Source organism: Trachurus japonicus, chromosome 13 (genome assembly GCF_045865225.1).
Source record: "Trachurus japonicus isolate A0001 chromosome 13, Traja_1.0".
NCBI lineage: Eukaryota > Metazoa > Chordata > Actinopteri > Carangiformes > Carangidae > Trachurus > Trachurus japonicus.
In genome coordinates this window covers 41,459,925-41,473,117 of record NC_140919.1, presented here as the reverse complement: position 1 = coordinate 41,473,117, position 13,193 = coordinate 41,459,925, and the positions used below count along the sequence as shown (strand labels likewise).

Genomic DNA, 13,193 nt, shown 5'->3' with positions numbered 1-13,193 from the left:
GACCCTACATTCCAGACACGGCTGCTCGGCAGAGTGATTTCAAAAGTGCAAGTAGTTCAGAGTATTTGCTTCATGTTACATATGATTATACGTTATTATCTCATAGCGTGGTGAATATGTGGGTCACAACTTGTCCAGGAGAGCGTTTTGGAGTTGTTGGATTGTGTATTTGATGAGTTTGATGAGGGAAACGTGCAAATACAGCGCACCTCCATTGCGTCAGCTAAGCAGCTTGCGGCTCTGCCCCGCCGATCTACGACTAGGGATTATGGCAATGGGCCATAATTTGCCAAAATGCTGAAATATCCCTTTAAGCTTCTATGGGCCTGATCTACTTAAGGTTTGCATGGATAAAATGTGTGCAAACTTCATATCACCTGCACAAAATGTGCAAGCTGATCTAGTAAACTGAGTACATGGTGTCATCTGACATCTGTAGTAGGGATTATCAGAACTACATAAAGTATTTGAAGAGCAATGCAGTCAGTACATGGGATGTAAGCTGTTGGAGCATGCAGTACTGAGGTCAGCTGGTGGTAATTGAGGGGTTACCTGTACCCATTGATGGTACTTGGTTCTATGTAGTAGTATTTGCAGTATCACCTGTAGCAGGAGGTGGTACTTGAGGATCCTCTGCACCGGTTTGAGCAGGTACGTCTCCAGGGGTAACGAATGGTTCAGAGTCATCTGTCGCTCCTGGAAGAAGTGAACCAGACTTTCGTTCTTCATGCATTCCCTCAGTACTGCCACTGAGCTGTGGAGAGAGAGAGAGAGAGAGAGAGAGAGAGAATATCATATATTGTAGTTAGTGTACCAACATAGTTCCCACAACTAGCTGAGGAGAAATCTTGTTTGGAAAAAGCCACTCAAACTTCTGATATTCATTACAGGTCCAGGGAAGAAAGACCTGAAGGGATCATACAGAAATGAACATTAATCAACATATGAACAAAGAGAGGAAGGGATCAAAGAAGACCAAGAGAAAGGAGAAAAGGATGAAGACAGAAAGAAAGCAAAGCTGTCCTGAAGATGGAAGAGAAAGAAACTGAATGAGGTATTGGATATTCTAAAGGATGATTCTGGAGATGATGTGGAGGGGAAACTCCTCAACTGTTCTTAAGTCCTTCGACAAACATTTGAAAGAGAGGAGCCGGAGGAGGAAGACGGACCGTTGCCCAACTGACAGAGAAAGAGAAGACACCAGAGGAAAAGGAGGATGGTGGAGGAGGAGACTCTTCAGCTGTTAGGTCCTCTGACAAACATTCATCACAGTCTGGAGCCAAGGAATCTTGGACACCAGTGGTGAGATAGGAGGAGGGGGGGGAGGGGGGGGGGACGTGAAAGCAGTGAATAGGGGAAATGGGAACGAGAGGGGGGTGGAGAAGGAGAGAGACAGAGAAGAGGAGGTCAAGGTAGTGATGGGGCTGGAGGGGGGGGGGGTGGGGCTGTTTTCCTCCAGATAGTCATTAATCACAGGAAGTTAGTCCAGGAATTCAGAGCAGCAGTAATATTTTCTACAGACACATCACTGTTGTATTCAGCACAAACAGCAGAGTTCACCTGCTGCTCCGGCCAGGGAGAGAAGACTGGTCAGGACTCAGTCACATGACCTCCCCTCAGCCAACTGTCCTGTCAAACAGCCCTTAGGTCACCTGTGAGTGTGCAGTTGGTCCTTAGTAACTATGACAAGTGAGGTGACATAGCATAAAGAGACAACGCACTATGATCTATAGTAGGGCTGGGACGATACGCTTTTCTCCCGATTCGATTCTTCTATGATTTTTTGGATGGCGATTCGATTTAAATTGTGATTTTACGATATTGCCGATTCTCTCGATTTTTTTTCTGCATCTGCACACAAATACTGTAGGAGCCTATAAGTTAACATAGTGAACTTAAACCCTTTTCAAAACCTGGACTCTCTGTATGTAAAAAAGGCGAACAAATGCATATTACACAATATTTTAAAAAAAATTCTAAAGAAAAAATAAAAAATCGATTTAAAAATCGTCAAAAAGGATATCGCGATATTTATGTGAATCAATTTTTTCTCCCACCCCTAATCTACAGTATATTCTGCTTCCACTGATGCACATCATGGTTTTCCCTGTGACTGTAGCTCTTCAGTGATTTAAATCTAGTGATCATCCATACTGTCTCTTTCATTGGTCAACAGTCACTGGCAGTCAGGTTGACCACAGTCAATCAGTCAGATATACCTAGTAGGGATGTACCTGAACCTGCATGAATACGTTATTCAGAAGTACACAAATAATGCTTTGTTCCAGAATAGTTTTTCTGTCCGAAGAAGAGCTGCACGATTAAATTATTTTATTCCTGTTCTAGTTAGCCGAGAGCTAAAGCGGAAGTTAGCCAGCTAGCTCGGTGGAAGTCTCTAGTGCGCCCAGTTCTGATTTCTTCCTGAATACGAATAACGAATCCAAAGTTTTTTTTAAAAAGCCCAAATCCAAACTCGAATACAAATAGTACACTGCCTGTACACCCCTAGCAACCTCAACACAACTTGACTCTACTGTAGTACTTGTTCAGTCTTTGGTGAGCATGATTTTTCATGTACTTAATATTCATGCTCTTCAGAGGATGAACTGTATCCATGAACTTCTGATGCACCACCAGCTTTTGTCTCACCCACCGAGGTGACCAATATGTCAACTTCCAAAGAGGGTGAAACCTTGACTTATCGTAAATACTCAAAAATAAACTGCCGAATAGCACCGGCTTATATTAGATACAGGCGTCCATGGGACAGGCTTTGAATGAATTGCACACAAATCTTTTGCTAAGCAATGATGGGAACACACTATCAAATCATTCTGTTCTTACTGTTTAAAAGAGCCTGAGCACGCATTCATGTTGAAGTTTGATCAGCACTGATTAAACTTCTTCCATAGACTGTTTATAGGCTACAGCTCTTTCCTTGGGTCAGTCTGGAGACCAGTGTATATTCAAGACTCTAGACTATTTGAGAATTTATGGTTAAGTCATCAATCTGTTTGTCTGTTTGTATGCAAGACTTTCTTATTGTGAGTGCAATGAGAGCTGCAGCCTCTCCAGTCGAGCTTTTACACCTTCTACTACTTCAGCAGAAATGTTTCCAGGTGTATGACTGTTAAAAGAAGGGGAGTTGTTTCATTCATACTAACGTTGCCGTCTGAGAAGCCTCCACCGGGCCTCCACTGCTAATATGTGATCTCAGACTGCAGGATACTGAGTTCAGCCTCAGATAAACACCACCCTCTGCATGAAGAATTCAAAGCATATGGCAGATATGAAAAAATGTACACCAGAGACATTCCTCGAAACCGTACGTGTAAAGATTCCCATAGAATCAGCTTTCAGGAAAGAATCGTGAACCAGTGTGTGACGGGACATCCACACTCTGTTCTGTTCTTCTCTGTTCACCTCATGTAACTGCTTTAACAGGTACTGTATGTGTAAATTCATTTCATATTCACACAAAGAAACACCAGTGCTGGTCATTAATATACACAGGTTTGAGGCCAATTTTCAGCTCTCCCCACATCCTTTACAGACTGTAGATAATTGCAGCTTCTCCCATGAGTCTGAATTCATCTCCACCAATCAGAGGTAACCTGACACCGGCCTCCAGTCTGCACAGCCACTCACGGTACCACAGACCTCCTCGGCTCTGTACTTCCCCTGCACTCTGCCTTCCAGTTCTGTTTGCAAGAAGCAGTTTCCAAATGACTTTGACACTGTATCACTCTCAGACTATACAGTAATGTACAGTGGTATAAATAATTTATCCCTCAGGGAAGTTATTCCAGCTTTGCTTTGTGGTGAATGAAGTCCCATTTGAGATGGGGCACCATACATAACTTACTGTATACAATCAATGTGATCTTCAGTCGACACAGCAGCTATCAGGAAGCAGGTGACATGTACAGCCGTGAACCACACCCATAAACTAACAATAACATACGGACGACTCTCATGGACAGAGTCTAATGTTTTGCTTGTCTTCTCTCACTCACGCCACTGAAATCTTTACTGATCTGGGATCTGGTAAATGTGACAGCAGCTGGTCATGGTGATTATGCCTCTTGGAAAGACACAGGCATTTATGGGCGTGCAGAGAATCTGATTTAAAGGTCCAGTGTACAGTATAATAATAATTGTCAAAGTTTATTGGAAAAATCTGAATATACTACCCATGAATATATTTGTATAAGTGTGTAATCGCTATAAAATAAAATTTGTTTGGTTTTCGTGGCCTTATAATTCTTCTTTTATATATATACCTATTTTGCGCCACCATGTTTGTACGGCAGCCCGACGGGAAAAATCCAGCCAGCCAGAGACGCAACCTTTCGTGTTTTTTTGTCCACGGTTTTACCCCTATTTTACACACTGGACCTTTAATGGGAGGACAAGTAGTTAGGTGGAAACTGAAGTTTAGCCGATAGGAGTGTGGTTTTGTAATGTGGTTGCAGTTCAAACTGAAAATTGAATAAATGTGTTGACTGATTATTTCATCAATCATAAAAACACCAACATGGATGTTAACAAGGTTAAAGAGTTTTAAAGAACCAGGTTTAATTTCAAGATGATCTCACCTACAAACTGCAAACTCAGTAACCTGCAGCGTATACTTTATACCTTCACTTTGATGTGCCATCAGTTTGACCATACCTGGAACACTTCCCTGTTCTGTTCAAACTTGGCTTTAGAGAACCCGCCCCCGCCCAGCCCTTAAAGCCCCCCTGGCTCTACAGCTCATCAATTTACAGCATTACAAACAGCGCGCACATCCAAGTGGAGTTTAGCAGCATAAATTAGCCCAGCATCTGCGGAGGGATGACCGAGACAGAGATCAGACCTCATGTCTGCTAATGTCGTTTTAAAACCTGCCTGTTTCATGATGCATTAGCCCACGCTGATGCAAAGTGTTATGATGTTTGTGAAGGAGAGAAGATTTCTTTAAAGCACTTCAGTTGTGCTTTTGGCAACTTCAGATGGCAGAGAAGCTGCATTCCTGAAGCCATTTTGTTATTTGGCGTGTTTCTCTTTTTATGGAGGATAACTAACCAAACAAAGACTCTCATCTCATGTTCCCCGCGGGGCTGCACTGGAGTTCACAAACCTGCAATCCAGCACATTTCCCTCCAAATATGACCCAGCGGATCGCAGTGGAAAAATGTAGAGCAGACGCTGACAGAGACCAACTGTCTTCACTTCTGGTAATTACATTACTGTCTCACTGTGAGTGCACTGTGCACTTTGAATTGAAAATAGTGCACATGCTCGCTGGGTGAATGGATGATGTGCAAAAACTGACCAGATACCCAGCTGACTTTTCAATCTGAAGGACCCTGGTCCCAGCCTGTGCGTGGACTTTTATCATGTGGATGTATGAAGGGGGGAGGGGAAGTTGTGAAGCATCCGTCCAGACATGACACTGTAAGAAGAGCAGTCATGACAAAAAGAAGAACTGCCACATGTGAACCTGTGTCCACGGTTCACAGATGTTGTTGGTTTATGGTCAGAGAGTTTTCCTGTTATCTGGGCAACAACTGTGTCTCAATTCAGCGGCTGCGTCCTCTGGAGGCTGATTACGTCACAGCGTTGAAACAAGGCCTGTCCCAATTTGAAGGCTCCTAAAAATGCGGCGGACAAATCCAGCCTTCTCTCACCTGTTCTAGGTTCCCAAGATTCTTTGCGTGCCATAAGCCTAATCATTATCCACCTAGCATGCTAGCTATCGAACGTTGAGGTGGCTCCGCTCTGTAGCCATGGTAACCCCCCTTGGAGGCTGGATGGAGTATCTGGTTACAAGGGTTGTTTGTTGCCTTTGTTGTGTGAAAACCTGGGAAGACAACCCATGGTGACGGTCTTCTACCAATTAAATAAAAGTATAGACACGGTCATTAGTGAAATGTCTCTGTTGTGGCGACAATGTTTTAATACATTTCCAGACAGAGGACCAGGAATGTCGTGGTTTTACCTCATCAAACTTATCAAATACACAATCCAACAACTCCACAACGCTCTGGTGGACAAGTTGTGACCTGCACATTCACCACGCTATGAGATAATAACACAACGTTACCAGACAGAGTTGTTTTAGAGGGAAATTCATGCAAAACCGCTGATGTGCGTTCCCATCACAGACAGTTTTTCATCAAACAGTCTCTGTATTTCCCTCTAAAACAACTCTGTGTGGTAACGTTGTGTTATTATCTCATAGCGTGGTGAATGTGCAGGTCACAACTTGTCCACCAGAGCGTTGTGGAGTTGTTGGATTGTGTATTTGATGAGTTTGATGAGGGAAACCAAGAAATCCCATTAGCCTCCGTAGCGTAGCTCTGAGCAGCTCGCCGCGCTGCTCCACCGTTCTAAAAACAGCTTGCACCGACAATTAAATGTAACAAACCTACTGCTATGACTACAGAGATTATGAAAATGGGCCAATTTGCCAAAATGTTGAATTATCCCTTCAACACATGACTGTTTCTCTCAGGAAGTGATCACAGTCTCTAACGACTTCAGAGTATTTGTCATTAGATGTAGAGAAACAATAAGAAAGACATAGTGTCTCTTGTCACTTCCTCTCTGAATGTCATTTGTCTTTAACTGGTGTGTTGACAGATGTTGACAGATGATCCTCACCGTTATAAAATCTGGATTATTACAGCAGCAGTTTGGAAGTGACTGCCGGGTAACGTAGACTTCACGGGCCGAGTTTGCGTCACGTTTCATGTCAAAGACGGCAACTTTAATCTTAAAGCAGAAGTAAGCGATCCGGTCGTTTTGGCTAATGCTGCGTTCCAGGCAGGCTTTTGAAACCGTAAATTACAGCTTCAAGTCACGACTTACGACTTTGTAGCGTTCCAGACAACCCACTCGTGTTTTTCCGACCTGTTTTACCGGTGAAAGTCACTATAACGGCTAGGGTTGGGCGGTATGACGGTATTATACCGTGTGACGGTATAAAATGTCTACCGGTAGAGATTTTGCAATACCGTTTATACCGGAGAAAGAGCAGATGTCTGCGGCATCTCTCTGAAGTCACTGTAGTTACACCGCCTCGACACACGGGGGAGCCGGCACTGCAGCAGACTGCTTGGCGTGGTTGCATCAGCACGACGAAGAAGAAACAGCTTTACCGGTTACCCGAGTGATAACAACCATGGCGGAGGCAGAGAGTGAAAGCAGAAGTGGGAGCATAATATAATACATCCATAAGTGGGAGTCACGAGGAAACGGAGGCAGCCCGACCCGCCCAACAAGACGAAAAAGTGAAAAGTGAAAGTAATTCACTCCAGCCGTAATTTTTTTCGATCGATCAGCTGTGTTTACCGTTTCATGTATCATAGTTCTGATGGTTAGACAGATGAATTAGACCTCTAACACATCCTAAAGTTTGACTTGTCAGAGTTTTTCAGAAGAGGAGTAAGTCAAGTTATAAGCGATGCTAATTTCTGTTAGCCCGTCTATGGTGTTTTACATTATACGTTAGCATTAAGCTAGCGGGCTTTTTATGCTTAGTTGTGACACTGGCTGTGTGTGTTTTAAACGTTGTTTCAAACTATGTGGGTTAACATCTTTGATGCTTTAATATATATTGCCGCTTAACATATTGCTTTACTCCTCCATGTGCCATTTTTACTGTAGGACAGGCTAGGACACTGTTTGTTTATTATGGTCACTTCCGTCCCTCCCACACACCGTTTTTCCGTCAGTTGTTGAAATTTGAGCCCTTTGTGTACTACCATAGACTGTAAAGGTTACTTAGGAACTCTAAAGTAACTTCTTTGATTTTCCTGGTTTGACCTGTTTGAACAGCCATAGACAGCACAGACCGTAGGCATTTTTGTAAAATGCTAATTTTTGATTCTGTGATTTCTTTTTTTTATATATATATATATCTATATAATTGCACTAACTGGAGCCAGACTGCTCTGGCATTTTTCCTGTAGAAATCCAAGTTAAAAAATAAAAGAGGAAAATTATCAAATGCTACAGTATGGTTATTTTAAGCCATTAATTGAATTTACAGGGGGAAAAAAACATACCGTGATATATACCGTTACCGTGATATGAAATTACTCATACCGTGATATAAGATTTTGCTCATACCGCCCAACCCTAATAACGGCCACTCGTAACTTCTGACCCGTGAACTCGTACCAGATCGAACTGGTACGACTTCACAGGTCGGAAAAACACGAGTTACGAGTTGCCTTGAACGCACCATAACGTCTTGTCAGCCGACGGAGTTAGCAGCCCCCGCCCTCGTCATGGATCTATTGGTCCTCGTCCCTACGTCACCACATTCAGGCGCATCCCTTGGCTGCACACACAGAGAGGACTGCCCCTTTATGCCGTTCTCTCTCCTCATTGGATAAAGGTTGTAGGATACAAGGAAAGTTTTCTCCTGGGCTCAGAGCAGAGCAGAGTGACTGACAGACCCGTGTTTCAGACCAAACACTCTATAGAAGTGATTGCTGTCAGAAGATATAACTATTTAAGACTTATATTAACACAAATATATCACTTACTTCTGCTTTAACTCAGCTCCATTAAACTACTGTGAATGTGAGACGAGAGCAGAGGTGATGTCAGTATTTTAAAGTGGCTTCACAACTGTTTTTGCTCACTGAGCTGAGCATGGAGCCCAGACAGATTCCTGCTTTACTGTAGCACTTTGTCACTTGTTCTTACAGCAGCTTTACTTCTCCCAAACTGAGTGTATTTGTTATATGTGTCAGGTTCATGGACTTTCATGGTATAAATGTTTGGGACCCTCCTGACGCCTTGGACTCCCCCCCATGTTTAGGTAACAGGCAGCAGCAGAGTAACTGAGCATGTGGAGCAGCGAGGCCTGAGGGTTTCCAGCAGGAGAAGCAGCGATGCAGCTCTGAAAAGTGGAACCAGAGACCCAAAGAGGTTCTGGGTTTGGTGGTCTGAAAGCATTTGACCTACTTATTTTTATTGGAGTTTAATGGAGCTGTAAGGAGGCGACAGGCAGAGAGCAGAGAGAACGGAGTGAGGTGAAGGAGGGGTTGACTTCAACACTGACTACGGGAACTGACAGAAACGCACACACAGGAATCTCTGCATGTTGATGAGGCTTTTACTATGTATGTATGCAGTGATTTAAGTGTATTAACATGCAGGGAGATGCAGAAACACACACACACAGCTGGGCAGGGGTCCAGTCAGCCAAACATCTGTCTGTCAGATTGATGGAGAGGAGATGGTGTGTGTGAGATTAGCTGTGATTCTCCCAGTCTACAGAGAATACAAGACAAACACACACAGAGTGGGCTGCAGCCAAACAGCCCCTCCTGACCGCACAGCACCACTGTGTTGCTGTGTTCACCTGCATCATCATCATTCTGCCAGTACAGTACTCTGACTAGGGATGGCTACCCTTCACATAGTATATAAGCCAATACGATACCCGGCTTCTGGGGACTGGTACCAGTATACAACAGTCCCTGTTTTCAGTACTTTTTTGTGTGTTTGTGTGGTAATTTACGTAACGTTAGGTTTGTTATGGTTCGGCATAATCAGGAGTTTCTATATAAAGTGGTCTCCAGAGTGTGCAGCCTGAAATTTAAAACCCAACCCGCGGGTGTTGAAGCCTGGAGCCGATGCGTACCGACTCACTAGCATTAATTCTCTGCCCTAACCTGCCCCCCCCCCCCAAAAAAAAGAGGAAGCTGGACGCACGAATGGACCTGAGTCATTTGTATTAGTGTTGGGCGATTTTGACATTCTCAGATCGTCCCAATCGCCCTCCCTGGAGATCGCCAATAGACCTATCTATCGCTGGGGGGCGTACGTGTTCGTTCGGGTGTACGTGTTCGTTCGACGGGGGGGGGGCGGCGGCGGCGGCATATGATTTTCGCTTTCACCGTGCCCTGCTGTCATGCTGTCATGCATGCGCGCTTCTCTCTCTCTCTGTGTGTGAGGGCTAATAACAGAGAAAGAGCGCTATGATCAATGAACGGAACGCTATTGCGTTGCCAAAAGCCGAAAAATCTATTCATGGCGGACGTAATTTATTTGTGGCATATCAGTGAACACCTCGTCGGGCTGTAACATACAGTAACAGGGCTGGCGTCGGCAGCCTAGTCACAGCCACAACACCAGCTAAACGTGTTTCCTCAAATTTGAGGCGGAGTGGCCACCCTGTTTACCACAGAGATTTTGTGTGCGGTCATATGACTACCTGGCTCCGTCTGATTGGACGTCGCCAGTGGCTGCATTTGATTGGTGAAACACTGTCATATGACAGAGTATCTGTTGGAAGCAGCCAGAGAAGCGGCTTCATTAAAACAAAACAAACAGATTGCGCATTGGATCAATAAAAAAAGTAGCGAATATGTGTGTGTGTGTGTGTGTGTGTGTAAAATCGGCAAGAAAACAAAACATCGCCGATCGTCCTTCCAATCGCCGATAGACGATTGGATCGCCAATCGGCACAACCCTAATTTGTATATATCTTGTATATATCGAACCCGGCCCAACCAGCGCGTCTGATCAAGGAGTCAAGTGCGCAAGGAAATAGGTTTAGGAAATAAGATTTTACACATTTTGTATTCCCGTAAGCCAGACGCTCTTCCACTCTCTGAAAGACATGCAGGTGCGTTCGGGTACCAAAAATATTGTACAGTTTTGCAACGCTGTTACCTCACAGTCACAAGGTACCAGTGAGGAGAAGTGACAACATGTGGCGGTTGGCAGTACTTTGTTGTAAGTTGAACTCACTCTCCCATAAAAGACGCGCTAACCCACTTGCCAAGTGGTCATTGATCTCTTGGCAAAATGTTTAGCATCGTTGCCCAGGGTGCGGGTGACCCGGGTTCAAAACCCGCTCAGGGCAGGCACAGAACAACGTTGGTCACACTTAAAGAGCTCTCCAGCTGGTTTACATTGCAATGTAGCAGAACCAGAGGAATATAGATATATTTTAAATTCCACACTTCCCTCTTCCCTCAACACAACACAACACAACACAACACAACCCCTAAAGGCTGGGTGGGAGGTCCAGGTGCAGTGGTGGACTGGCCATTGGGCAACATGGGGAAATGCCACAACGGCCTCGTAATGACAAGGTGGCGGCATGAAGATGCAGCCGTGTTGATGTGGCCGCAAAAATAAATAAATATACAGTATACACTGCTCAAAAAAATAAAGGGAACACTTAAACAACACATTGTAACTCCAAGTATATCACACCTGTGTGAAATCAACCTGGGATGATCATTTTGATTTACATCGATCATTTTTATGTTATTTTGTTCTCAACACACTCTACTATTGAATAACGATTTTAAACTGCAATATTTCATTAATTGAGATCTAAGATGTGTTGTTTAAGTGTTTCCCTTTTTTTTTTTTGAGCAGTGTATGTAAGAAGGTGGGCCGGGGCTGGCTGGTGTCTGGCCGGCCAACTCTGAACAATAACACAATAATATGGCAGCACAAGAGCAGAAAATAGCCACCCTGGTAGAGTAGCCCCCTGTGTTGTCTCTATGTTGCCCCTAGACTAACACTGAAATTCAAATCCATAACAGTGGTTGTTAGTTGTGTTAAGGAGGACTGGGTTGTCCTCTAATTACAGTGTTGGTGGTTCAATCCCTGGTTCATCCTGTCTACAAGTTGAAGTGTCAGTGGACAACTTGCCGAATGCCAAACTGTGGATGTTTGGTGCTGTAGAAAAGCTCTGTAAGTTCTGTCTCCAGTTCTTTAAAAGTGCTGATGTGCAGGAAAGTCATTTCTTTGATGAATTGTTTGGTTTCCTTAGATCAGCATGTGGAACTGTTGAAACGTGGAACTGAAGACTTTTAAAGATGAAGAGCACATTACTGAGTTTTCTGCCTTTTTCAGGGACGGGGATCAAACCACATCCATTGTTGAAATTCACGACTTTGAATTAAAACCAGGATTTGGGGTTGAGATGTGTAACACACAGTAACACACATTCAGCCAAACATCTGTGTGTGTGTGTGTGAGAGAGAGAGAGCCACGCTGGATTAGATGTAGCTCTCGCTCCAGACTCTTCTCCTGCTCCATAAAGCAGACTTTTCTTTGTGTTCCTGCTCTTCGTGTTTCTACTAAAACACATTTCTCTGCTCATAAACCAACACGCAGCAACAAACTGTTTTTACAGCAGAATGTCGACAGGCTCCTACATCGCTCCACAAATAGACTTTGAAACATAAAACTAAAGTGACAGAGCAGAGAGAGTTCTGCTGGCTGCTGCCCCCCACAGGCCGAGGCCGGCATCACAGCCACATTCCTCTGTTGAAAAGTCTTTTGTTTGTTATACAGGTTCAAACTGAATAATATGATGATTTATGTGAGCGGCGGCCGTGATAACAGCTTCTGATCTAATCTCCTTCAGCATGAGGAAACAATGGAGCTTCCTTTATGAAGGGAAGGAGCGACGTCCCAGTTAGTTAACCTCATTTTCACTGCACTGACGCACATGTTGTAAACTGTTTTATCTGCTCCTATATCATTGAATGTTTGTCTCTTTTATTGTTGTCTGTGTCCTTAATCATGTGTTGTATGTGACCGTAAACTGAATCAAAGCTTTTATGAATCTTTTTATATTTCTAAGACAGATTTGTATAATAGTACAACTTTGTGTGTGTGTGTGTGTGTGTGCACTTACTTGGGGTAGTTCATGCAGTAGAGTGTGTAGATGTCGAAGGCTTCACTCTGAGGAAAGGACAGAACACAGTGAATGTCAGAGGATCAGAGGGGAAACACCATGTTCACTTTAAACACACAAATTACTAGGAGTGTAACGGTACGCACAAGTCACGGTTCGGTACAACAGACACTAATTGAATGTAAAACTAAAAACCATCTTCTGTTATAAAAGTTAAAAAAAATAAAGAATAAAAAGTAAAGAGGAAATAACAACTGGCAACTATTATACTATTATAAAAGAACAAACAAACTAACATCAGTGTTGGTTTACAGTTAATTTAGGCTAGATGCCAGTTGTCTTTTTCCTCACACCAGTGATTGACATATCAGGGTGATATTATAAGCGATTTTTTTAAAGGGATAGTTCACCCAAAATTCAAATTTCACTCATTATCTCCTCCCCCCCATGTGGACTAAGGGCTGGGAGAAGTTTCAGAGTCCTCCGTGCCTTCTCTGAGTTACAGGGGGTCTCCGTGCAG

At 43.7% G+C, this 13,193-nt stretch overlaps 1 protein-coding gene across 1 annotated transcript in view; it reads right to left on the bottom strand.

Annotated features, from left to right (window-relative positions):
• Positions 1 to 13,193, bottom strand: part of LOC146976669 (uncharacterized) — an 85,696-nt gene that overhangs the window by 36,098 nt on the left and 36,405 nt on the right. The window contains exons 4-5 of the mRNA XM_085796585.1: positions 12,674 to 12,720; positions 604 to 754 (exon numbers count right to left, since the gene is read on the bottom strand). Of these exons, the coding sequence (XP_085652711.1) occupies positions 604 to 754; positions 12,674 to 12,720 (198 nt within the window). The remainder of the gene's footprint in view (positions 1 to 603; positions 755 to 12,673; positions 12,721 to 13,193) is intronic.